Below are 27887 nucleotides of genomic sequence, written 5' to 3' on the forward strand. Positions count from 1 at the left end.
AACTATCCGCTGTATCTCTCATTTGAACTGAAATTCACAACAAAGTAATAATTGTTAAATAATTTGTTGTTTGGGGATTTTAGGATAATCAGATAGAAAATCACTGAGGACGGGTTTTGGCATTTGTTTCATATTGTTATGCCGCCGTGCTGGCGACAGCGGTTGTCCGTCCGTCCCATTCCTGTGGACGCCATATCTCAAGAATGCCTCGACGGAATTTCCTCAAATTAGTCAGAAATATTCACATGGACTTGTGAAGGTGATATCTCTGGAAAGCCATCAAGGAATCCTTTGACATTTGTAAATGGACTCAACAGTCACTTGGACTCAAGAATTAACTCGCTTGATTTTGATAGCCAAATGTCAAAGGTCAAAGGTCACGGTGGTTTAAGAAGATATGTTTATGTTTTTCTTGAAGGTGATATGTTCAGATCAGTTTCAGGGAATGTCTGCAAATTTGGTGCAAACTTTCACTTGGACTCAAAGATGAACTGATTAGATTCCGGTGCCTGGAGGTCAAAGGTCAAATGTCACAATGACCTCATGTTACTGTGTTTCGGTGGTCAAAGACTACATTGACCTTTATACGAAACAAATCATGTAGAAATATGTGCATTTACATCTATTTAGCACGTGTGTTTTTATTTTGTAAAAAAAAAAAACGGTTCCACGAGCAGGTCCTCGGGAAGCTGCGCGCTCATTGGTCCGCTTGTCGCGTCGCTCAGAACGTGGGGCGGGGTCAGCGGGGAGTAGCGGAGGGGCGACGGAGGAGCTGTCAAACAGAAACCAGCGTCAGAAACACGCACACCCCGGGGACGAGAGGGCAGCGAACACCGGACTTTACTCCTCCGGGGACACGAGGGGGACTCGAACAACACACAACCCCCGAACTTCACCCCCGAGGATCCGGGCTCTTCCTCACCAATGTGGACTTTTGTTTTTTTTCCCCCAAAACCGTCGCGACGACTGAAAACTTCTCGCGACCTTCTGTGGACGTTAGCCCGAGTCGTGTGTTGACAAACTAGCAAAACAGCTTTAGCCACCGAGCTAACTGCGTGACTAAAGTTTGTTGTTGTTGTTTTTGTTGTTTGTTTTTGTTGTTGCCGTGTTAGCGTTCTGCTTCTCGGGTCGTTGTTTTGTTCCGTGGAGGCGAAGCCATGGAGCTCCACTGCTCTTACGAACATCTCCCGGGAACCACACCAGGTACGTCGGCTAAACTTTAACCCCACGAAAGCTAACACTGGCTGCTGCTGCTTCTTCTGGGTTAGCTCTTCACCTCCAGCTCTTCACCTCCAGCTCTTCTCCTCCAGCTCTTCTCCTCCAGCTCTTCACCAAACCACCTCCACTTAACACGTCTGCTGTGAAGCTCCACTGACTCATTAGCTGTCCGTGGGTTTTCCAGTTTTCCTTTCCACGGCCCCCGCGGACTCGCTCATTACTTGTTTAAACCCTTGAAGAATGACAGGTATGCAGAGGCTCACATATCATGGAAGTTCCCCAGGTTTAAGATTATCTGGTCAGATAAGATGCTGCTATTCGTTTTTTTTATTGACCGTGACCTTGCTCTGATACTTGGCGAGCTGACAGGATGAAAGTCTTAATAGAGGATTTAAACTGCAGGAATGTGTCCTGATTATAGTTTTGAGCTTTTTAAATGTGACTTATAAACACACACACTGTATATTTAAAAATACTCAGAATAGATCTGTGTTGTTCCCTCATTGTGTACATCCTCACACGAACAAATCATTGCCTCTCAAACACATCCCCCCTGCTGTCATTCAATACCTCTTGCACTTCAGAGACACACGCTGGACTTGTCATTAAAACATCACTTTAAGTTTTGATTTATTGCCGACGTCCTCTATTAGCCTGTAATCCACTGGGACACAGCTGGATAGTGTTCAGGCTCCCAAACTACTGTTAAAACATTTGGCCTGAAGCTGCTTCAGAGATGTCCCATCTGTTTCGGAGTAGCAACAAACCACATTTTACAGACCCCAGAAAAAAAAGGGCCGCCTTTAAAAAAAAAAAAAAATTCCACCCCTTTTCCAAGCATAGCCTCTTTAGTGCGGTGGTTTAAATGCAGGCCCCTTTGAATGTGTAGGCAACACGGTATGGTTTGGACACGAATATAGCAACGAACTTTAGTAGAACTTGTCTGTATTTTCTTTCCTTATCTAAATCCAGATTTCCACGAGCAAAGTTAAATGAGGATTAACATGCTGCAGAATATTACAGGACTATGTTTTTTTTTATACAGTGTGTGGCCAAAGTTCCTTGTGATTCATGTTTACTGCACAAGTGGGTGTAAAATTCTTTTCGGTGGTCAGCGTGCTGCTTTAGACTGGGAGGATCTTTCCGAAATGAAGCCACCCACAGTTAGTAGAATAACGCAGTTTCTTAGCATTTGCATGACTGAAATTCAAGTGTAGGATGTTTGTGTTTAGTCAGCATCAGCTGCTTGGACCACTGTTGTGGGTGTGTGGGTACTGGAGCTTGTAGTGTTGAATCAAGGGTGAGTTTTACATGCTGACCTCTTCTCGTCAACCCAGATACAAATATATACGAAGATGAAAAGCTTGTCTCTGCTCCCGCTCTTGGATCGGAAAAGCTACTTAAATTAGATAGGAAAGCTTTGGCCTGGTACTTGTGGCTTGTATTATTCTTGGCACAGGCACTTTCAGCTTTGCCGTACCATTTCAGCAAAGCAGAAAAATGAAGTGTCATTGGAGAGAAAAAAGCAAGAGGAGGATAAAAAAAAGCCTTTTAAGGATGTTGCCGGGACAGAGAATGATCTCAGAAGTTGTCCAGGAGATCTACAGTAACTTGTAACAAGTGTCTGTCATGTTATGCTAACGGAACCAAAGCAGAATCTGGCTGTGTCATCTCAATGTTGTTTTTAGGATCTGATCTTATCAGCCCTCATCTGGGCCAGACTCGGACATTTGTTATTCTCTGCTTCGGGTTAAAATGGACCTCTTTGATATATTCATCTTAAATCAGCACCTTTCTCACTTTTTGCCACAAATCCTTCTGATTCACTGGAGCACATTTAACTTACCAAGGCAGTTATAATCTGATAAATATGAGTGAAATAGATTGATGCTGTGTGTGGACAGAAATCAACACAAGTACACGATGAAAGGTTTTGTAGTTTTAAAAGCAGTAGCGTGAACTCTGCTTTATAGATATGTATTATTCATGCAGTTGTCTTTACTACCTGCTGGTCGTCTGGGTTTTACTTTGTAAAATGTCATCTCGCTTCACTCGGTCTACATCATCTATTATTCTATTCTATTGTGTAGATGCTTAGTCCTGGGGGGCAATTAGTTGATTAATTAATCACATACACTGTTCTTCATAAGCCGTTCGTTGATGTTGTTGGGAGATTGTCTGTTCGTATCGTAGGAAGAATAAATGTGTTTGTCAAGTCTAGTTTAATCTACCTTTCTGTCTCTCTCTAGAGTATTTGAAAATAAATATTTATAACCAGACTCGACATGTTACATCAGTCAAAAAATGTCCCCTCCGACCTCAAATATTCTTAAACGTTGGATATGAAAGCCACATTGTTTACAAGACCTTTAGCCACAGACTTCCTCTCCTGTTCCCCTTTGTACCCTGCTGAATTTGTTTTGGATGGCAGAAAGGTCCGGGACCTGAGCTATTCCTTGGCTAATCTCCCATAATTGGACAATCAGCCCTTATTACAGCCATTATATTTGGCCCTGTTGAGCAATAGTGGCTTGTCATATCCATCCTAATGCAAGACCCAGTCTACAAAAACAGTTTTAAATATCTTAACCTTTAATGAGAGAGCAGCGTGGCAGCTTTTGTTTTTACAACATCCCACACTGCTACTTTACATTGACTCAAATCAATGAAAACCCTTTTTTCATTTTCTCCAGGTCTCCAAGGACTTTCTATACATCTGTCAAAAATGTGAAGTCCCTCTCATCCCAGTGGACTCTTCAGTTACAAGCAGTGAGGAACTGGACCAGTAGGAATCATCTTGGACCCAGCCCGAGTTTGTCACCGGGGGGGTGCCCTAAAACAAAATCCCAAGCCGAAGTCTATGTGTGTGACATATTTCCGCCCAGGACACAAACTGAGTAGATCCTGTGCTGCCGTGGAATCCTCGGCACCATTAAAGCAACCCAGTCCTCTTGTCATGTGGGTACATTACAGAGGAAGGCTCATATTACCCTCACTGGTATCACCATCCGTTACATCACCATGGACCGGAATAAACGCAATTCCATTGCTGGGTTCCCAACACGACCTGAACGCCTCACCGAGGACAGGGACAGTATCGGAGGGGCAGGGGTCTGTGAGATGGGCATGGGCCCGCCTCCACAGGTCAGTCCTTGTTTTTTACACATTTCATTTCACTGGTGCAGGGCATACTGGGTTATACATATACCCATTATACTGGGTTTATGCAGGTTTAAAGAGTTCAGCCAAGTATTGATAATGGATTACATTTGTTTGAAGAAGAATTCTGATACACACTGAGGATAACAATTTGAATTGATCAGGCCATGAGTCTGTTCCAGTCTTTATGGGCCAGTTCTTTTTGACAATCAGGAGACACGTTTAAATTAAAATTCAGTCCAGTTAGTTTGTGGTTCATGTTATCCATGTTGCTCCCATCAACCATTTTACTCATTTGCTTTTCATTTGTGGATCCTCTGTGCCAATAATAGCATCAATTTACTAGTGAACAGGGATGGTTCAACAAGGGATTTGTCTGTTTTGGTATTGACACATACTGGAATCTGTGTTCCCACAGAATCACTGAGTTGCCTTACGACACAAAAATGAATGTAGCTCCCTTTTAGCTCAGTGTGTTTGGGTCTCCTGTATTTACTTGTTTCACTCTGTGCTTATTTCTGTCTGTGAAGAGTAGAGACTGAGAACATCTGACGTATCCTGGTTTAAATCACTCTTTTATATTTAGTTCATGTCCCACTTGGAGGCAGACAGATAATGTGGCCTTTATCTCATTTTCCCACGCAAACAAGCAAATTATAGCCGAGGGCTTGGAGCATATTACTGCGCTGTCAGATAAATCACCCATTTGACCTGTTTTCACCAGTCTGTTCATATCTTCTGCAGGTGGGCAGGGTGTGGCCATCGTCCTACAGGGCTCTGATCAGCGCCTTCTCCTGTCTCACACGCCTTGATGACTTCACCTGTGAGTGGATTGGCTCTGGATTCTTCTCTGATGTCTTCAAGGTGGGGTTGAGATCAGTTATTACTTGTTCTCTTATTTCCACTTATCCTTTTTTCTCCCTTCTTTGAGGGCTGTGCTCAGGGCTGTCTTTGACTTTGACTTCCTCCTCTGTCTGTTTCAATGGCTCTATGTGTATAGATCAGACAGACTCATCTAACTACATGATCGATGGCTTTTTCCCTTGGTGATGAGGAAAGTGAGGCTCGTGTGCTGTGCATGTTGTGCACTGGTCATTATCAGAAATAAGGGGAACTTGTTGAGTGTGGCTCTCAAAGATAAATGGCATTTTTGAGTGAAGCAACTGACGCCCAGTCCTTTTCTGTTTGATTTGACTTGTCAAGTTGATGTGCTCGGTGGGTCGAAGACTGATTGTTTCCGAGGGAGCTTGGTCTTCACTCATGAATGTGTCGTGGACATTTTTAGGTCAAGTTAGACTCAGATCCGTTCAAAGACATCAATTAAATACGGGGTTGTTAACCCTGGTACTTCCCCTCCCCCTGCAGACATGTGAACGGGAGTCACACAAGCACATTTACTGCTATTAGTTTGGCTTTGCTAAATTAATCCCTCTTCATCAGCATCCATCAGCAGAGAAAATTAAATTTCCTTATCTAGTTGTTGGTAGTTGTATTATCAAAGCCACCATGGCAGTGTGCAATGTTAACATGGCTCAGTTTCATTTGTAATTGGAGGCAGACTGATGTATCGGCTTTTATGTTTGTGCCAATATGAAGTTTTGTATTTTACAGAATAGACATATTTGCATTTATGTTTACATTTAACATAAAATGTGTATTGTTTTATTGTTATTTACAGTTACTGACAATTAAGTTACACACACACACACACACACACACACACACACACACACACACACACACACACACACACACACACACACACACATATATACTACTTGTAGAGTTGGTTGGACTCTAGTCTGAAGTTCAGAAAGGAGGTGAGCTACACTGGGATGCAATTAATTATCATGACCTTGATAGACTCGTGGCATTTTATTAACGTTGGATGGTTGTAACTTGTTGTGACCTGCTTTGGTGTGTTTGTTTAGAACTTTTCTCTATAAATTTGGGTGAACACCACTGACTTCTTATTAAGTAAAGGGTGAATTCACAGAATAAACTTCAAATGCATGGTTAAGAGCTCGTGGTTAGATGAATGGAAACTGAGTACTTAGAACACTGGCCTTGAAGGTTTTGACTGACATTAAACCAGGCTCATTTTAATGCCACATTATTTGTTGTATCAGATTATATTTTGATTCATGTGAGTTTTCCAGTATTTCAGGCTCTCTGTTCGTATTGGAATTTTCAGTACGACCTTAGCTAACAGTGGATTTGATTGGTGAACTGGTGCGACATTCAGTTTCCACTGTGTCTCTCTTTCAGGCTAAGTTGGGGCTGGAGCTTATTGATGTGGCTGTTGATCGTGTCTGGCAGCTACTATTGAGTGTTGTGCATCTGGTTAGAGGGTGGCAGACATCAAAGGTCCATGCGTTTGCAGATGAAGTTATATATTAATTGACTTTTATTAGCTATATCAAGCCCATACTACATTATAGTGTCACCCATTGTTCTCTGGGTATGCCAGCTGTCAAAAAAACACCCCCCCATTGTGGGCTGTGGAAACACAGGAGCTTATTCATATGAGTGATGAAAGAACAGAACAGCACAAACAAACAACAGCCCGCAGCTTCTATTATTGATATCCTCATTTACAGCGTGGTTCAATACATACAACTTCATTTCAGCTCAAATATTTTGTTGATGACGGAGTGAAAAGGTATTTAAATAGAGGCTGTCTACCACATATCGTCTGCAGTATAATGATGATGATAAGAATGTGATGCTGTAAGAGGTTATTATCAGTGTTAATTGATTCACATTGGAATTTAAAAGCAGCAGCACTGAGAATCTCCCAGCTCCCTGCATGAATGCTGCCACCTTACCACCTCAGCCTCTTGTCAGTGATAGTGATAAAGGTGGAGGCCAAGAGGAGGAGGAGGAGAAAAGGCTTCTGATGGTGGAGAGCTGTGGAAAGGGATGGAAATGGGGGGGGTTGAGTGGAGGCTTCAGGGGTTTTCTGAATGTAAGGGATGGGGGCAGACAGGGGCTGTAGAGGAGTTCTTATGAAGGGGACAAGTAGGGACAAGTAAACTAGGAAAAGTGCAGGGGTGAAAAGACCAGAGCAGAGCATGCACGAGTGGGCTGGCAGCAGAGGAAGATGGGAGAGAAACAACACCACCACTACCACCACTACTACTACTGGAGAAGATGAGGATTGAGGATGGCAGGGTTTGTTGGAGGCCACAGCGAGGAGGAGAAAGAGGGGGGGGGATCAGGAATGAATTCAGATGGGGGGATGTGAAGAGTGAGGAATAGGGGAGGGGGGGTGTGGAGGAGGATAGACGGATGTGGGGGAGGAGGCCTTCAGAGGAGTGGCCATCTGTTGTTTCTGCTGTCCTGTGGTGGAGCCTGTCGGCTCTTACAGACAGGCCCCCTCGCTTTGAACTTGAACAGAACAGAGAGATTTCTGTGTCCGTATGTATGAGATGGAGAGAGGAGCAGACAGAGAGCTTCCCTAAACAGAAACAGACTGCATCAGCCTTATATATACATATTTATATATACTGTAGATATTAGGGGTAATTTTACTCTATATCAAGAGTTTTTTTTTATTTTACACTCCTGCAATTCTGTCCAGCAGTATATTTCCCTGACTCTCCCTCCTATGTAATCCATATTGATTTAGCCTCTGCTGGAAGTGATACTGTTCACCAGTGTGTCACCAGTGTATCACCAGTGTTTGGTGGCGGTGGTGATGGAAGATGGTCAAAGAGCCACTGTTATAGTGTGTATGATTGACAATGTGTTGGTAATTTCCGTTGAATAAAGAGCAAAGTCCACTCTTCAGTTTCTGCTCTAGAGGAGTCAATGGCCATTTTAAACAGGTTCAAGCTTAAAAAGAGGAGACATCAGTGTTTTATTCTTGCTGGTTGAGTCACATATAATCTGATTCTGAGCTAATGCTTATCGTATCCTGTCTTTAGGCATGGGGTGACTTTCTGTGTGTGAAGTAAAATCACATTCATCACATTTTCTGCTCAGTCACAGCAATTCAGCAGTTAGTCAATCTAGGTCAGAGGGTAGTAGAAGAAGACGTTTGTGAAGAATATCATTTCCATTACAACTGTCTCTTTGGTATCAGTAGTTTACAGGATTATCAGAGTCATAATTGTCACCTGCCATTACTTTTGTCAAATGATATATTATTTATCGTATGTCGTCATATCTGTTTTCAAACGCTAAGCACATTATTAGGGCATATGTGCAGTACGGAAACCTCTAATGTATAATGTCTGGTGTGGTTTAGAATGGTCACGTTGTTGTTGTTCTCATACTTGACGCAGCACACACACAGAAATTCTGCCCTTTCACTTCGGGGTGATGTCATGCATTGCCAAACCTCCTTGTGGTTCCGTTGCTTTTCCTATGTTGCATATGATAGAGCGACTTTTCAAGTGGCAACGCAGGCACGTAAGTCACGTAAGTCACGTATTCCCAGAGCAGGAAACGGTGATTGTTGTTGTTGAGAAATTGTCTGGTACGCCCACGTACGCATTTTGAGTCCTGCATTTTTGTTTTGTATGATTCCCAGTTCTCCATTCCTTGTCTGGAGCTCTTGATCGTGTCTGAATTGTGTTGTTGCTGCTGAAGGCTCAAACCTCTGAGACCAGTTAAACCTTTTGGAAACCACTGTACACCCACAGGAGCACCAGTGAAGCCTTTAAACTACTGACACCTACATTGTGATCTAAATGTGTGTTTCTGCCGTCAGGAAATGAGTAAGCAAGTGTCGGTAGCTCAGTCTGCAGTTGAGCAGCTCAGTCACTGTGGTTTGCAGGTTGATATTTCCTATTTGCATGATACATGAGCGTGTTCAGAAGAACTTGAAATACTTGGTAATTTATGTACTGCACTGTGGCATGTCTGAAACCTGAAGTGTGAAGGTCATCTTTCTATTTACAAAGACTGAGGTGACACAGAGAATAAAAATGTCTCCATGTGGGACTCTCGGTTTTTAACAGAACATGTTTTTAAACCATTGCTTCAGTTCAGAGATTAAATGTGCTAATTGCTCTTTTGGAGGCTTTTCACTCAATGAAATGGACTTTGGTTATTTTTGGTACGGTAATTCCACTGTCTGTGAATTACTCCAAATTAAGACCCTATAATTTATTTATCCCTCTAACGCTGCTTGTTCTTACTCAGACAGGATGTAAAAGTTTGTTTTTGTATGTATTTTTGCCCCCCCCCATGCACGTCTACACAGGACCATTAAGACTGTCCGTCATTAGGAAGGATTTCAGTGCTGTCTTTATGCCATGACCCCAGCTGACCCCATTATCTAACAAAGGTGGAAACCAAAATCCCAATGCACAATAATACAAAATTGATCGTGCAGCTTTGGACTGACATTAACAGTCATGGGTGGTCAGTGACCTCATTTCACTTCTCTGCTATGTGCTGACTTCCTCTTCTGTGTCTCTCTGCATGCACCCATAGTGACCCAGGTCGAAAAGTCTGATGAAGAGTTTTCATTTATAGACTAATGAAATGGTCACGTTTTCAATCCCTGTCTCTGTAGCCAGCCAAATTAAGTTTCTATAAGTATAGTTCAAATATTGTGATTTAACCCTTTGTATTTACAGCATGTTAACGTCTGACATAATTTGACTGTTTCACAGGTACGTCATCGAGCCTCAGACCAAGTCATGGCTCTGAAGATGAACAAGATCAGCAGCAACAGAGCGAACATGTTGAGAGAAGTTCAGCTAATGAACCGACTTTCACATCCAAACATACTCAGGTTAGTAACTGAACAAAGTATCGCTCACAACGATCAGACACCGGCCATATTAATGCAGCTTATAAAACAAGGCAAGAGAAATAATGTGATCATTTTCCACTTTCTCATTCAAGGCAATAATTGCATTATCACATAGCATCCAAATGCAAAAGGTTCATTATGCATCATAAGACATTCATAAGATATAAGATGCCCTGAATAACTTGTAATAATCTCACTTTCCTAAATTCACTTAGACTTAATGAGAGTCAATGTCGCTCAGGAACTACTAACACAGTGCGTCTGCTTTTACCAAACTTCAGCGTGTAACTTCATGAGTCTGTGGTTGTGACCTGTTTCCTCTGGGGCTGTGTAGAAACTGTGTCAAACACAGAGCCTATTAACGATTGATTTTCTGAACTGCCAGCTCCTGTTAGGGCTGCAGCAGACGCCTGGAGGCAAAAAGGCGAGGAGAGCCCCCCTCTATCACTAAGGAACGGGACAAGGCTTTTGAACCCTCATGTTGAATTATTGATTGGACAAAAATGGACACAGTATGATAGTGTGGGAGCAGCTCACACCTGCCTCTATGGTCCTGAAGTTCTTTAAACCATCTTTTCATAACCAAGTGAAGATGAGACTTCATGCAGCATACAGAGCTGATATTGATTTTTCCACATCAATAGCCAAAGCACAGACAGTCTAATATTTGGTCAGACTTGTTTTTGTGTAATAGAGTAAGTGTGTGATTACTAGTATTGTGTAGTTACTCTATTTTCCACAACCATGCCTTTCTCCTTTCTGTATGAAAAAGCCTTTTGAGAGCAGTAATATGCACAACGAATGGTTGGAAGGAATTTCTTTGGTCTTTCTCTGAACTCTTTTATTACACTGTCAACGTATGTTGTCGGTCAGAGGTTAATCTGAACGGACTTTTGTGTTACTTAATTACTTATTAATGATTTGAAGGCCTGGAGATCCGCAACAGCCTTGGGCCAGAATATATTTTTGACATCCTTGAAAAATACAAACCCAGTAAGTCTCAGAAATATTGAGGAAGCAATCAGCTAGCAGCAGCTTAAAGCAGCTTTTAATAGCGATGCTGAACATGGATGATCTTGAAGGGAACTTAACTTTAGCACTTTTTCTATCTATGAAAAATTACCTTGTTGTCCTGTGACTTTATTGGTTTATTTTCCTTTTGTTATTGTGTTTTTACTGTGTATAAAGCAAATAGTGTGGTTTTGGCTTCCTGTCAGATTCACATTCTTCTCTGAGCTCCTTGGTGGGAGAGTGTGTGTGTTTACCAGCATGCACATACATGCATAAATATCTGTGTATGTGTGTGTGTGTGTGTATCATTTTGCACAGACGCACACATGCACGGTGTTCTTTACAATGCCATCTTTGTTGAGCAGGCCTGCTGGATTGTGTGTCTGTCTGTGTGTTAACAAGCAGGCACTGAGGGGGTCATTGTTAGCTCAAATCTAACAACGACCCATAAAGTTGACCTTTTCATTGCCTCCGGATTTATGAGGCCTTCGGTGCTGCTTGTGAGCAAAGTTGGTTTTATTTGTTTCTCTGCACAAACACTTGGTTTTTACGTTGGTTGGTTGTGGCCTCTCGGGGCTCATGAAAATTGTTAAAACCATTTTCTCTAACGGTTAATGGCGTGAAGACAGAGCGACCTCCAATTCAACAGTGGTAGAGAAACACAAACAAATGCAGAGCAGGGAGGAAGAGGTTGTGTGTTTTATTAAGAATGTATAAATTGATAGGCAAGGTGGAGGGAGAAATGGATGGAATGCAGATGAAGCAACTGAGCTGTTATTATCCTTCTCTCTACAGACACTCCGCTACGACTTGCCTGGTCTCGCCCGCTGGAATTTTACATTTTTCTTAACCATTCTTCCTGCTTTCTTTGTTTGCTACCAGCAGAGAAGGCCACACACGAGTTAGGATTTGAGATTTCTGCTTTAATTGAATCTAAATGACCCTATGGTACAGTGGCCCTAAGGGGATAATCAGCGTGGCAAATAAAAAAACACAAGTCAAAAAACACAACAGAATTAACTTCTAACAGAAAAGGAAGGTAACTCTTATCAGCAAGGCTCGTTAGTGATTGGACGACCGCCCGGTCTAGCTTTTAAACTGGAAGCAAATACTGACAAAATGTGTTCTAGCTTTTTTATCGCTGTGTTTTTTTAATTTACTATTTAGTTTTTAGATTTTTTGTCTTTCTGTTGTGTTTTATGATTTGTTTATATCCTCAGATGCGTCTGTGTGTCAGTCTCCATCTGCTGATTTCATTCATTCTATTCAAATCCCCCAAAAATATCCTGTAGAATTTAACAACACCTTCATTTTGAATGTCTTTTGTGTGTTTGCAGGTTCAAGGGAGTGTGTGTCCATGAGGGCCAGCTTCACGCTCTGACGGAGGTAGGTCACACACACAGACACACAAACACACACACACACACATTAAAGCCTCTGTGATGTGTGAGATCAAAGTGTCTGTCGAATGTAAAGTGATACTGATTTGATGCTTAAAATATGTTCCAGTACTTCCAGTATGTTCCAGTACTTGTGTTTACCTGCAAATATGAGCCCTGCAAATTTCCCATCTGTGTTTATACACGTTCCTACTATTTTCAACCATGAGCAGAACACGGTAACACGCGAGTCTGTAATAAAACTGAATGTTCTGGTGTGTACATATCACTTAGTATGTCTGCATGAGAGAGACAGAGGGACTGCAGAGTACAGGCTGCTAATAAAATTCTCCAGAGACGCTTAATGTGACAGCACAAACCATTACGGTTACAGTGAGCAATACTTTCAGGTCGCACACAGCCTATAATTATCCTTTGTACGTTTATAAGTGTTTCTTTGTGTGTCTGTGCATGGGAAGGAGAGAAGGAGTGATACTGATAGTTATTAAAAAGTCTGGCCTTATTCCTTTTGATGTGGAGGAGAAATAAGGGTGAAACTGAATTTAAAGGTTGATTCTTTTCAGCTTCTTCATTACTTAAAAACACTCTAAAACATTGGGAAGTAGATGCACTCTGACAAATCTACAAATATTCTTGAATTTACACCCAGAAACATTAGCTATGTATCGTTTGAATTTGTGTTCAAATGTCACCTTGGGCTCTGGAAAGATGGAGATGGGTATTTTAGATTATTTGCCTCATGGACCAAATTATTAATAAAGTAAACAACTGTCCTGTAAAAAACATTCTTAGTTGTAGCTCTAATTTCATTCACTGCTGCTTGATGCACAAATATCTGCTTTATTCAGGAATGATGTAGTAGTTAGATGTTTTTGCCACATGCAGACAAATCCTGTGGTCATTGTAAACACACATAAACTACACAAAAACATGCATTCATCCCAGATGCACACAAACATACACTTCAACCAGTGTCTCGATATGCATCTCTATAAACACGCATGTTATTTGAGAACACATGCAATCAAATACACGTGAATGTGGACGAATGGCACAAAACACACGATTCATCCCACGGAGAAGAAAGACCACACTGTTGAGCACTGGTCTTCAAGGCAACACACATGTGTACATGATTACACTGTTGGGCTCCACAGTGAATGTGCTCATTGTAGCTTTGCCAACAACGACAAACACCAACTTTCTGCAGTGTCATTGTAAGAAATTCACTTAAACGCGTATATTTGTTGCCGCGCGCTAATTGCAACGTGAATCCATTGTAAGACACGCACATAAATATACGTGCACACTGCGGTTGGTCGTGTTTTCATGCTGCAGGGTAAACAGATCCTGTTGTGTCGTGTCAGGACCTATAAGTGAATGCTCTGACCCTGGTAGCAGGCCCATGCTGTTTTGTTACCTGACCCCCACTATGAGGCCGGGCTCAGAGGAAACAGAGAATGAAGTTACTGCACGGCCCAAGAAACACGCACACACACACACACACACACACACACACACACACACACACACACACACACACACACACACACACACACACACACACACACACACACACAGACACACAGAACAACACAAACCCCTGCAAACTGTTTGAAGTATGTTGCTTGTAAAAACTTAACAGATTCCACTGATTGTAAATGAACGTCTCTGACTTTTGATATTCAGTACAGCAGCGGTTATTCGTTTTGTAACACCGAACATTTGTCCAAAACCTCTCACAGCAGGCGGGCATAATGTGCACAGTATATATCTTCCGTTTATAGTTTATATTGACGATAACACTTAATGGTTTACACGTTGTGCAATAGATAACAAACTTGTCAAAGGATGCACCAGTCTTTGAGCCATGTTATGATGTATTCTAGAAATGCTGCCACACATAGAGAGCCCACTGGATTACCATCTTCATGTGAGCACGGACCCTTGAAGCCTCTGGAAGATACAGAGAATAATTTAGCGTTGTCCTTGTTCCGTTTCTGCTGAATCTCAATTTAATGCACCTTATAGGAAACGCTACAGCAATTATAACCCGGGCGAATGGGGAGTCACGACCCATGGCAGGTTTGCACTGGTGTTTGAAGCTGCTCCCAGCAGCAAACAAAGATTCTTTTGTTTGAGTCTTTCCAGGGTTTTCAAAACCTGAAACGCAGATAGTGAGGCAGAGAGATTTCCACAACAGATGGGACCAGCCGTGTGTTTTTCATTTCCTCAGCATTATACATGATCATGGCGAGGCACTTACATGGTTCAAACATGTGCTCTGTCAAGTAATTACTGCAGCATGTCAGTACCTCCAGGAATAGGATAAAGCAAAGTCCAGGGGGAAAATGCCATGCCCGTATAAGAGGCTTTTTTTTCGAACGAGACTTTACTCCCGTTCAGTTACTTTAAGTTGACACAGCAGGTTCACTCTTCCGCTAAACCACGGGAGTGGCATTTTGAATCGGCACATGCTGCGCTCGCTGCGTAATCTGCCAGTGTGAGAATACAATCAGCCCCGAGATATTAAATTAGATGATCAAGGAAGGATGTTGGATTAGTTTTAATTGTCTCCAGTGGAGTTTCCCCCAATTGTGTCCTTCTCCTCCCAAAGCCCAGCCAGCAGACAACAGATGTTGAACTCTGTTGACTTTTGCACACAGTGTTTAGATATTTAAACATGGTCGTATCTCTTTATTTCATTTCAAAATATATGTATTAACTATTTTCTGATGATCCTCTACAAGCTGTAATGGACTCTTACCTCTTAATGGTTGATTGGGATTTAGAATTAACTTAGAAAAGCTACTAACATCATTATTTCAGATGGAAAATTGATGCATGTTTGTGCAGGAAAACAGTTCCAGGATTAAATGATGCAGAATGTAGATTACAGATTATCGTATTGTCTTCATTAGGGTTCACTACATAGTTTATCATGTGAGATTTGCAATTGTTTACATTTTTATTTGAGCTGTAACAAACTGTCAGTATAAGGTTTCGACCTCTCTGAGTTGAACATGTTTGGCAAAGCTAATTTTCTTTACTAAATATCCTGAGATCTCATCGACGGTGTTTTTTATTCCAATTTCTGATTCTTTTTATTTTCAATACCAATTGCAGAGGAATTCTAGAACACAAACTCACCAGTCTTTATCTTTGGATGTTGATCAGACAGTTCGACTTCTTTGGAAGACGAACTGTCACAGCACATGTGATATTTACATAATAATATTCACGTTGTCTAGAGATAAGATGAGACTTTGCATGTGAAGCTAGCTTTGTTTTGTTGTCGTCACACAGCTCGGTCAGGTTTCATCTTTTCAAGACCCATCCAGACATAGCTCCACATTGTAGTAATTTGTTGAGATTATCAGAAAAGTAGAATTAATCTGACCACAAATCCCAGTTCATCAAATCGTGTGAAGAAGGCGAGACCTCCTCCCCTCACCATCGACCCCCTTTGTCCCAATTCCGTGCCGGTCGGTTTTACCAATAACCACGGCTAAACCAGACCATCTCTGGCTCTCTCGAGTTAACCACTGTTGTCTGTGATGTGTGACATGGGATTAGTGTGTCTGTGTGTTAGCATGCAAGCAGCAAGGTCAGACAAGTTCTTCTGGATCAAAGCTGACAGGCACAGCCAAGGACCCCTGGACACTTAAAGCCCACTGAGCTGATTTACCCTCTTTGCTGGTGGGCGACTCTCTCTCAGAGCTGCCTCACTAACTGAGATTAAACAAACCAAATTTTAACTTGGCATATCCCCAGCTCACTGATACATACGCAGCTAAACAGGAACATGGTGAGTTTCAGAGTATAACCATGCAATTCCTGGGCTCAGGGACATATAATGTCAGTATTGTTTGACACGCATGCTGTTTTAGAGAGGAACTCCAGGAAATGTCAGGGTTCTGACGCATTCACAACAAGAGGCACATTCAGGCAAGGTGAATGGGTAGAACATGCAAGAGGCACGACATGACGTGTAAATTCCGCAGTGGAAAGAAGTGTTTTTACATAAAAAATGGTGGGAGAAGAAGCTACTGACTGAGCCGTAACGTTTATTTTTGTGTTGACAACAATACTGCAAGCATTCGGACATTCTAAATGAATGTCACCTCTTTTTCATCTTTGCATATTTGTATTTTTCCAGGCTAGAAACGTCATTACCATGCATTCTCCCCCTGGGTCTCCTCCCCCCCCCCCCCCCCCCCCCCCCCCCCCCCCCCCGGGTTCTCCCCCTGTGTTCTCCCCCTGGGTTCTCCCCCTGGGTTCTCCCCCTGTGTTCTCCCATGGGCTAACTTGGACATTATCTAGACATGTTACCATTTGGCTGTCAGGAAAAGTTCTGGAAATTGTGTGGAGCAACTGACTTTGAAATTTGTGTTCTCACATACTAATGACATCACCATTTTTATTGGAAATTGTACATATCCTCAACTTGAAGCACCGTCTGGACCTTTGTTTGTGAAGTGCTTCAGTTTTGCAATAACATTAACAGTGCATGTGTGTGTGTATCTTCCTCTGCTACAGTACATCAATGGTGGAAACCTGGAGCAGCTGCTCGAGAGCAACACGCACCTGAGTTGGCCGACCCGGGTGAAGCTGGCCAGTGATATCGCCAGCGGTCTGTCCTACCTGCACTTCAAAGGCATATTCCACCGGGACCTCACCTCCAAGGTTAGCTGCACACAGGCTAATTGGTCATTAAGAGGAGAAACTGTAGATGGTCCCAGGATAATGGAGCAGCCTCTGTCTGTCAGACTTGGATTTGAGATGATATCATTATATTGATATTCGTCTCTTTGACACATTTGCTTGCTCTTTGAGTCATAGACCTGTTAACCTCTCTGTAAAAAACACGGATGTGATAATCTCTACCAGGCGGCTTCTAGTTTTCCAACTTGACCCGGAGCCATGTTGGCACAGAAGTGTCAGGGAACAGGGACAGTGTGCACTCGGCTGTAAACACATATTTATTTCCAGTCTAAGATTGAAGGTGCTCTTCTTCAGAATAAAACAAAGGTGCGTCTAAAAGCATAATCTTTCACTGGAAAGATATAGTTAGTACACAGGGGGGGGGGATGATGTCATAGTCTTTTCTAGATTATAGTTCCTCAAATGAATGCAAAGTGTATTTGGTTATGACTCATACTTCTGTCCTGAAAGTCGGTGAGCAGAGAAACAGTTTTTTATTCATTAATATTTCATATTCATTTGATGCTAGTTACTCATTCCAAACACCTTCCAACTGTTTTAGAGACTACAATCTATTTATAGTGTGTTATTTGATATACTCTCCCATTATAAAGTAGTTATAAGAAGTTTTTAGAAATACCCAGGAATTAGGTACTTGCTCGGGGACATAGAGAGAGAGATATTTATAAATAAACTCTATAAACTATACAAAGTATATAGAGTATTAACATGCACTATAGAATATGTGGCTGCCACATATCATTTTATTAACTGTGATGTCATGCAAGGTTGTGCAAATAATGTCCGCACTGTTTTTGTACAGTAACATCTCAGCATTGCTTGTATAATATCTGTAACCATTGCAACAAGTGGAAGCAGAAGATTAACAAACGGTTCCTTTTATAAGAAAGAGGAAGAGTCTAAACTTTAGAGAAATGCATATCGACAGGTCCTGCTGGTTTGTTGAGGTACAGGGAACAAACAATGCTCAGTAAACTAATATCAAGGGTTCAGGTTCATAGAGGAAGTGGATGTTTGACTGATATTGTTAAGACAGAAAAAGGTTTTTGAATCCCTCTGTGTTGCAACTTCCTCAATGAAGGTGTTGATAAAGTTGTTTTTCTGTATTCACAGAACTGCCTGATCAAATGTGATGACAGCAGCTACACAGCAGTGGTTGGAGACTTTGGCCTGGCGGAAAAGATCCCCACTACTCTGTAAGGAGTATTTCTACCTACCAGTTCCATTCTACCTGCCTTCCTACCTAATTACTGGCTCCGTCAATAGTTTTTGATATAAGCATTGAATCTAAAGACCATGTAAAGGAAAGGAAGTTACTCTACTGTGTTGAATCTGTGGGGAATTATCACTCCTCTCCAGCTTGATGTTGCTCCACGATCTCTTTTGGCTCCCAGCTTTTACTTGTGTGGTTACATCACAGCTGTTCTTGTCCATCGCAGGCGGCCATTTCCAGAAAAACACCAAACTAAAACAACAATCACCAAAACAGCATACACACAGTTAGTGAGTGTTGTGCACGCCCCAGTTATTTTACCCATAGTGTGAACATTGGAGGTCAGATAACACATGACTCAGAATAAATGCTACGTCTCATCAAATTGTAACTTGGCAGTTGTGTGTTAGTGTTTTAGCAAAAACAATTTAATTATCAACTGGTGGTAGCTGTGTGTAATTGTTAGGTTGTTGTGATGTTTTTTTTTTTTTTTTCCTGCTCCCCAGTTGCCAGTGGTCACAAATTGATTATTGCAGCTTCACCAGGCTTCATCAACAAAGTCTTATGCCCACTTTTGTAGCCTGAAAACAAAGATGCTGCACACGGCTCTGAGGGCTGCATGATTGCTCCAGTACTTTGTTATATTGTTAAGTAAGATGTGAGTAATTTTGTTTCTAAAATTCCATTCTACTTATGATTAAATATACAAAAGGTCAGGTCAAAATATTTATTCCGGCTTGTGATCACTTTAGATTTTTATACCTTTCTGGTTTCGCTGTTGTAGCTGTTTACAACTTAAGTGAATTTCCCCTCCTCCTCATACCAGGCACAGGGCTTTTTATTAACACATGGGTCAGACTTTAACAGCAGGCTGCACAGATTACATTCTCTGCTTTAGTGTGTTGATGACAGGAGGATACTCTCAGTGCAGGGTTTTAGTTTGTAATGCTGCAGGAACACACAGAAGGAGTCTTGTATCTCTTTGCATGTGTATACGACTATTTTCATTAAGGTAGAAGTTGTGGTTTGTCAGGAAACAACACATCTTCAAGGGTTTGAGATGCAAACTCTTATCTGATGTCACCCAATCCACATTTAAACAGAGCTACAAACTTGCTGAGCTGAAAAGATTACAGAGTAAAACATATTTTTGAAAAACTGCTCTTAAGAAAAGGTAGCATCATTCCCAACCTGGTGCGATTCAAAACTGCAATTACGTGTTAACTAGAGGGTAAACACAGCATGAGGGGGTAATTTTGTGCTGAAGAAAAAAAAAAGGCCTCTGTAGAGTCAGCTTAGTTTTTATATATTTGCATGTTTGCCCTTGTTTGGTTTATCTGTCATGTTGTTCGTATTAACAACACGAAGGCAGCCTGGAGAAATTCACTCAAACCGGCCTTTTTATTAAGTGCTAACACCTCGACACAGATGTAAAAGCAGGCGGGTAATTGAAAGTCTTTTTTTCTTCCTGCTGCTCCACATCTTTCATTTACACACAACACGGACGGGGGGAGGTCAGGGTTTTCTTCCTGGAGCTGCACTGGGTCAGAGGAGGATTATTTCAAACCAACTTGTCGCCAGCTCGACATATTTACACACAAAATTTGATGCTTCGACTTTTCTTCACGCCAGAGACACTGTGTGCACTTTGGTTTTATTTTTATAATTCAACCGGGGAACACAGAGTCCTGTTGCCTGTAATCTGACATCCTGTGTTATGTGTGTTGGGTTCAGGGCTGAAGTAGAGAAGCTCTCTGTTGTCGGCTCTCCTTTCTGGATGGCTCCCGAGGTGTTGAGAGATGAACCCTACAATGAGAAGGTAAAGTTACCCACCTTGAACTCTGACCTTTGCAACAGTTAATACCGATGGTGTCGAAAATAAACTCAAATAAGATTACGTTACAGTTTGATTTCATTTAAAGAAACATCGAGGAAAATTGGATCCCAGAAGTCATCCCCCCCAAATCATCATTTGCTTTGTTTACAAAAAGTTGGGACGAAGGAAGGAAAGAATTATTGTTGTATGTTGTACAAACTTACTAAACTAAAGAATTCTGCTCATTTCTGTGTGTCTCTATTTCCAGGCCGATGTTTTCTCCTATGGAATCGTCCTGTGTGAGATCATTGCAAGGATCCAGGCCGACCCTGACTTCCTGCCCCGCACAGAGGTAGACTGCTCCCCTCGCCTCATTGTCGCCCTGTAACCATCCCATAAACTCTCTGACATACATCTGTGTGTATGTTTGCTTTGTAAACAGGTTGATCCGTCTCTGTATCTCATAATTCTCACCCTGTTTACACTGCGTAACGTTCACGTGACGAACACGTGAGGAGTGTTTGAGTGTTTGTTGAGTGCATTCAAACTGACCTTTTAAATATTTAGAAGTCGTTCATTCACTGTACCTCATCCTTACGCAGATCTCAGTGTGACACAGAGGTTTATCTTTTTCATATGGGAAATAATACCTCACAAGTTGCTATATTTTTTGCAAACTTAAGTAAATATAGACTTGAACTTTCCTCTAAAAGATAAAAATGCAAGCTGCTGAGATCTGCATTTCCTTATTATGAAATCATGCACACACACACACTGATAATAGATTGTCTAATTTGGGATCCCCTGCCTGCCACGTAGAACTCAAAAGAATGATAACTGTTAAATAGGATCATCCCCAGCGTGGCCCTGAGGATTGTGCCTTTAACCGGGCTTATGTGCGAATCCAAGCTCAGAAATGAGTCTTTGGTTATTAGTCCTTGATAGTCCACTTGGCAGTCAGCAGGATCATGTCAGAGGGATTAGTCTGATATGAAGCTGGCTTTGGCACGAGAGCAGCGCCGTGTCCAACTTCTGATGAAGCTCCGTCCGTCCTCTTTTATCCTTTTTGTCCGAGTTATAAATACGAGTTTCCTGTTGTAACTTTGATACTGTCTCCGTCGCTCCCTCCCAACCAGAACTTTGGCCTGGACTACCACACGTTCCAGCACATGGTCGGAGACTGTCCGCCTGATTTCCTCCAGCTGGCATTCAACTGCTGCAATGTGAGTCTAACACGCTCTCCAGTCTGTCGGCCCAGAAATGAAGCCAAAATGTCCTGGATACGAACTCAAACACAATCTTGTGCCGATGACGTCAGCCAGAGCCAGTGGCAGCTGTCAATCACGACGATTCACCTTGTTTCCAACATCAAATATCTATTTAAAACCAAACTTGACAGAAAAAATTGCTCAGGAACAAATTCCAGTTTGATAAAAAATATCTAAAATGACAGAAACCATCTTTGAGAAAATGTATTTAACACTTATTTGGACTTTTTAATTTGGTCCATGTCCCATACACTAACATGGAGGAGGCACAGGTGTTAATGAAAAACATTTGCCCAAGTGGAAACCCTGTTTCTAGGATTTTACCCTTTTTTAATTTCTTAAGTAACTTTTTTATTCCTTCATTCAGAAATAGAGGGACAATCTGATTATGTGATTAATCAGATTTAGCTCACTACCCAGGGGGTCGGCCTCTATTCTCCAAAAGCTGGATCAGTTACTCGGCAGACTCGGCTTTTCACAACTCTCATACGTTAATTTGTTGTGAAATTGATTAGCTAATGAAACGGGGGGGGGGGAATATTCAGTCAAACCGTATCAAATATGTGTTTCTCACAAGATTTATTCAGCTTCGCTCACGTCATTTTATTATCCTTCGACTTGGAATTGTGATTTTTATTTTTTTTTCTTAATATAATTACAAACCACCCGTGAGGAGAGTATTAAAGTTTTTGGCGCAGCCTGCGGATTGAGCCTGTGTTGGCTCCGTCCATCTCTTCTCATCCTTGTCTGCTCTGTTGCTGTTGTCGTTCTCTTTATCTTCCATCCAAGTCTTGTGAATTTAATTTAATTTAATTCTCTTATCAGTTTTACATTTTCTTTCTAGGATCTCATTACGATCCGTCTTCACGTCCTAATTAGCTGCGTGTCCTCATCTTTTAGACACATTTTTCTCTATATTTTCCATTGGTTCTTTAAGCCTGTCTGCAGCTTGTCTCTATTATATATGTGACCATGTATAAACCTCTTATTCCTTATGTGCAGATGGACCCTAAACTCCGCCCCTGCTTCCCCGACAACGTCAGGCACCTGGAGGAGATTGTTGCTCGCCTCAAAGTCGAAGAGATGGAGCACGAGTGTGTCTCGCTCAGCGGAGACAACGACAAGAAGACAATTCCTAAAGGTATCAGCCCTGCACCGCTGTCCAAACCACACAGTATGTGCACTCAGTAGAAGTGTTTACAAGAGGATGCTGGTAAAGTCCTGTAATAGGAAAGTGGTGGGAAGGGAACAGACGACAGAAACCTTCACCTCTCATGGGTTCTCTACCCTTTCACCCTCTTTACCACTGCGTACAGACTCAGCTTGCTCTCTAATGCGGTCAAAACTGCAAGTGAGCTAGTCAGTATTTCATTTGTTATCAGTCAGTGGTGAGACTGACAGAAACCTCTTTCCTCTCCCGTTCCTCTTACAGAGTTGATTCTACTTTCGTCCAGTCACTCAGTAACAAACAGTGTCTGTGATCCAACACTTCAAAGAATGAGTGTGGGGTCCAGTTTCCTTGTTTGCTGATAATATAAACCTCATCTTTCCTTAAAGAGAAAAACTAGACTGAGTCCACGTTCCTATTTGGAGATACTTGATCCACACAGGCCCAGGTTTCATTTCTAATTTGGTTCTGACGCCTGCATGTCTGACCATCACGGAGCCAGGAGGCAGTAATGTTTTTGTTTAGAGGAGCCAAGCAGCTCCGTGTGCTCAGGACAACACGTGACGTCACAGGACGCAGGAGTGATTTACACTGGTGACAAACGTGTTGTTTCTTTCACCAGGTGTTGTGTTGTAGATCACGATGACGTTAACACAACACGACACACAGTCTGAGTCTGTTGACACAAGAACGATTCCCTTATCAAGCTGTTATTGTTTGGAAAACGTGGATTGGATCTGACTCCTCGTCTGCTGTCGGTTGTTCTGTCATGAACTTATTCTGACCCCCCCCCGCTCCAACTATTTATGTGCTTATATGAACAAACTCTGTTTCTAAATCTTAGTGAACAATCGCTGGAGTATTAAAGACTCCAATCCAACCTTTTAATTACTTTTTCCTGCACTTATAATTATAACCATTAATATTACATTCATTTTATGAGGAGTTTGAATCCTACAAAGCTCAAAGGAAAAGTCAACGTTATAATAATCTCCTCCTGTTCCATAGAAAACATGTGAAAATGAGGGATTTGTACTCTGCAAGATTCAGCCTGCAATGACCCCTAGTGGTTACATTATATTACATATAAGGCTAAATGCTTATTTCTCCTCAATCTGAGCTCCACTTTGCAGTTTGTCCACTTTCCTTAAGGACATCACATGACTCTCTGTCTTTTCTGTTCAAGGCGAGAAAATCCAGGGCTTCAAGCGACTGAACCCTCTCGGTTTCCAGGACGACAAAATCCCGCAGAAGTCGCCCCGTCCTCGGCGAAACATCTGGCTCAGCCGCAGCCAATCGGACATCTTCTCCTGCAAAGCAGTGAGAAAGGTCAACGTGCAGGACCCTTACTACAACCCCCCCATCACGCAGCGCGCCTCCAAGGCCCGCAAGATCAACCCGTTCACCGCCCGAGAGGACCTGTGCGGGGGCAAGATCAAGTTTTACGACGTGCCCAGCAAGTCGGTGTTCTCGCTGGTGTTTGACCTCCACTCGCCTCCGGGGAGCGCGTTCAGCAACCCGCAGCAGGACGGGTCCTACTACTGGCTGCAGCTGCCAGGGAGACAGTGTCACTCCTTACCGGTGTCGCCCCAGCTGCCGCGCTCCGAGGTCTTCCAGGTCGGCGCCGCTGTTTGCTCCAATAACAACGGTTCCCTCACCTGTAACTCCGGTCTGATGTCCACGACGCTGCCAGGTGAGTCGTTTGATGTGCACGTCATTTAAGCATTTTGACATTTACGAATTTATAATTTAAAGAAAAAAGGGCTTTTTGTGAACATTACACTTTCAAAGAGTTTTAAACTTATTCCAGGACAATATGATGTTTGAAAATGGAATTATCTGGTTGTGAAAAACTTAACTTATCCCTCTTTTCTCTTTTCTCCCCCACAGCGACTAACTCCAGGTCTGATGCCGGCCTGACTGGAAACGACGTCCGGCAGAAAGCGTTGGTGTTTGGCTGGGCGAAGAAATACGTGGTGGTCGAGATCCCGCCTTACTGCGGGCAGAAAGGAGGAGGAGGGGAGGAGGAGGAGGACGGAGAGGTAGAGGGAAAGACGGAGGGACACAAGGAGGACACGTCCGGGGAGAGCTGGTCTCCCATGGTCCCCAGCAGTGAGAGGGACGCCGGAGAGGCAATGGACTGCTCCTGCAGCGTGGAGGACGAGGATGAACGAGGAAGAGGGACAGACGCCGGCTTAATGTAACAGACTTAAACCCACACCCCCCCCTCACATGGACGAACGTGGCGGGGAGGAGGATGTGGTAGCTTTGGACGAGAGCTCGGGGACTCTGACTCGTGACTGTGAGGAAGTGGACGAGCATTGAGACGGACAGACCGGACACAAGTTAATGGAAAAATACAACGTCAAAGAGAAAAGCAAAAGCACTTGATTTTATCTCTCAAGTGAATTTATCCAAGCACATCTGATTTAGATCAATATTTGTCAAAGCTGTTATCACACGGGTTGGACAGAACAATGTGTGACCGTCTCCAGTTGGCACAGAAAAAGCTTCTATCGACACCGTGGACGCTCGGAATAGAGATTATTTTTTTTAAAGGTTGTTTATATTTACTATTGTGAGACGATGTCGATTTTTCTCTCTCCTTAAAAGTTTATTATATTTGGCGTCTTGTCTGTGACGAGGGAACCGGATCCCTCGTGTTGAGTATGTGTGAGTTTTTAAAAACCTTCCACATGTTCTTTCATTCAAAACATTCTGTCTAAAAATGTCAAATGATTTATAAATAATCTTTGTTATTCTACGTATTCAAAGGAAACTCTGCCCAGCAACAGGGAGGGAAATGGTTTCAGGATTTCACGCAGTCGATTCACATTTAGTCTAATTCTCCTCGAGGTCGAGCTGGATTCATTCGATACGTTCAACACAACCAGTGGTTTCAATGTCTTTTAACAGCTTGGTATCTATGTGAAGTCGTGGTTGTCAGTTTGTGAGGTTCAGGAGACGTCAAACACCCGTTAGTCGTGTTTTCAAGACACGATATCCAGAAATATAAAAAGAGCATCACATTTAATGATGCTGCTCTGAAGCCAAATCACCGATCTAATGTCTGAGTTTACTTGAATGCACCGCGAGTTTTCAAAACAGTTCCCTCTTTTGTAATTTAATGAATTTTATAAATTATAACTTTTCACCAAAATAACTTTAAGACTGTTAAAACGTTTGAAATGCAGGAATCTGCTTATTACAAATTAAGTTTGATTCATAAACAATAAAATGAACCGTCACTCACTTCAACAGAATCAGGGATTTAACCACCGCAGCCTTACTCAGACTGGTTTGACCATGATGTAATGGTTACCCTTGACAATGTGGTTGTTAAAACCAGTCGCTTCAGAAAACTGTCAGAAATGAAAAGTCAAAATGTGCCTCTGTGCTGTAATTCCCTGTTGTGGCCACAGAGGGTCGTTGTTCTGCAAAAATCACTTTAGTCTCACTTTAAAGTAAAAGGTTGAATTTATAGAAACAAGGCTCTAAGGTGGGAAATCAATCTCATGTCAGACTTATAGATCAAGATGAACATGAAGGCAGAAATATAAATTATATTATATTATATTAACTACATACATAAAAGCTCTAAAAACTGCCAATGTCCTAAAACAGTGGATAAATTAGTGATTAATTCCATCATGTCTTTAACATATTCAAGCATCTGAAAAATGTTTCCTCCATCACACATTATAAGTAGCTAATTTATTTTATTCTAAGTTCAAGTTTTCCCTTAAAATTCAGTGAATATTTTACTTTAAGCCGAGTGATACTGTGAAACTGGTCCCACGACATTTTCTACAAGATGCTTTGATGTCATCTTCCTGTTTGAGGGTTAAAAACGTTATTTAACTTTAACAGATATTAAAAAATCTCCTTGGGGAAGGTTCATTTAACATGAGAACTGTTGATCTGAATGTTTTCAGTGACTGTAATGAAATGAGTTTTGACTTGTGAAACACGACTTCCTGTTGATCTGCTCCAGCTCTTGTCAATGATCCTCTCTAGTTACATTCTGATCTAGGAACTAAAAACGCACTTGTACCGTGATGATCTCCACTTAATGACCTTTCACTACTTTTCTATGCAACAGATCATTTATCTCAGTGTTTTAAAGGATAAAAAAAAAGATCTAATTTGATATTTATGAGAAGGAAAACAACTTTTTAACGTCTTACCTTTGTATATTTGTGTAAAAAGTTTGTGTCGCCTGCCGCGACGAATACAGATCCAGATGTTATTTTGCTGATCGAGTAACAAAGCTTCTCTGAGTCTTACTTGTGTTCGTCTCTCGATTCTTTTTGTTTTTCAGTCTGACTTGATGAAAAAAACTTTAAAATGAAATGTGAAACTTTTGCTTTCAGATTTGATTTGCATGTTCTGAAACGTGGATGATCCAGAATTTTCTTCTTTATGAAGTTGAAAGGTTGTTTCTACAGGTGAGTCCCACTAAGGAATATTAGACCAGTATACTTTGATCAGTCAGGCTCTGGTTTGTATCATTGTCACAGATCTGAGCATAGATCTAAAATAAAAAGAGTTTCTCACAATTCAAACTAGTTATTATTATTAATCGGTTGTTGCAGTTAAGTGGAATGAAAATTTTTCTTAAATGAGATGGTTAATTTAACTTGAGGAAATTTTACCATAGTTTCCCATTTAGCATCACTACATGTTGACATGTCTAAGAATGAGAAATGCTTGTTATCTGATGTAATCAATTATTTTAAAAGCTGAATTTAGTTCTTCATCTCTAATATTTAAATGTTTTGATATTTTAATTTAATCCTTAGTAATCTCTCGGTGCTCCCACACACATGTTCAGCAATTAGGTTCAACCAAGGAGAATTTTATCTTCTAAATATTTACTTTTTTTTTTTAAGAACAGATTTATAAAAGAGTTTATTTTATCCAAAGGGGGGAAAGTGTCACTTTGAAAGAAAGCAGCTCAAATGTTGGTTTAGTGTTGAACTATGAGACAAAGGCTTTAATAACAGGAAGAGAAACGTTTAAAAGGACCAGACGCTGGTTTTAATGTTCCCTCAGATCATTTACCATGGTTTGGAAATTCAAATGTATTTAACTGTCAGGCAGCTTATTGGCTTCAGTTCACTTCTATGCATACTTCCT

The 27887-nt window shown here is 41.7% G+C and overlaps 1 protein-coding gene across 2 annotated transcripts; it reads left to right on the top strand.

Moving 5' to 3' along the window:
* The first annotated feature begins 635 nt into the window (after positions 1-635).
* Positions 636-27034, top strand: tesk2 (testis associated actin remodelling kinase 2). Of its 2 annotated transcripts, none has more exons than XM_034614670.1 (13): positions 636-1203; positions 3912-4362; positions 5122-5241; positions 10005-10126; positions 12496-12544; positions 17098-17244; positions 18397-18479; positions 20231-20315; positions 20581-20664; positions 21449-21535; positions 22583-22754; positions 23935-24441; positions 24639-27034. In XM_034614670.1, the coding sequence occupies exons 2-13, from the start codon at positions 4240-4242 to the stop codon at positions 24950-24952; spliced, it is 1893 nt and encodes a 630-aa protein (XP_034470561.1). In that variant the 5' UTR covers positions 636-1203; positions 3912-4239; the 3' UTR covers positions 24953-27034. The 2 variants fall into 2 exon arrangements, with proteins under 2 accessions (XP_034470561.1, XP_034470562.1); XM_034614671.1 differs by having other exon boundaries at positions 647-1203; positions 22583-22721.
* The last annotated feature ends 853 nt before the right edge of the window (positions 27035-27887 follow it).

Source organism: Hippoglossus hippoglossus, chromosome 17 (genome assembly GCF_009819705.1).
Source record: "Hippoglossus hippoglossus isolate fHipHip1 chromosome 17, fHipHip1.pri, whole genome shotgun sequence".
Lineage (NCBI taxonomy): Eukaryota > Metazoa > Chordata > Actinopteri > Pleuronectiformes > Pleuronectidae > Hippoglossus > Hippoglossus hippoglossus.

Excerpts from the sequence above, each read along its gene's own strand:
- tesk2 (XM_034614670.1), top strand. The coding sequence starts at position 4,240 with ATGGACCGGAATAAACGCAATTCCATTGCTGGGTTCCCAACACGACCT. Across the intron at positions 5,242-10,004 it reads TCTTCTCTGATGTCTTCAAG|GTACGTCATCGAGCCTCAGA; the intron begins GTGGGGTTGAGA and ends ACTGTTTCACAG. Across the intron at positions 21,536-22,582 it reads TGGCATTCAACTGCTGCAAT|ATGGACCCTAAACTCCGCCC; the intron begins GTGAGTCTAACA and ends CCTTATGTGCAG.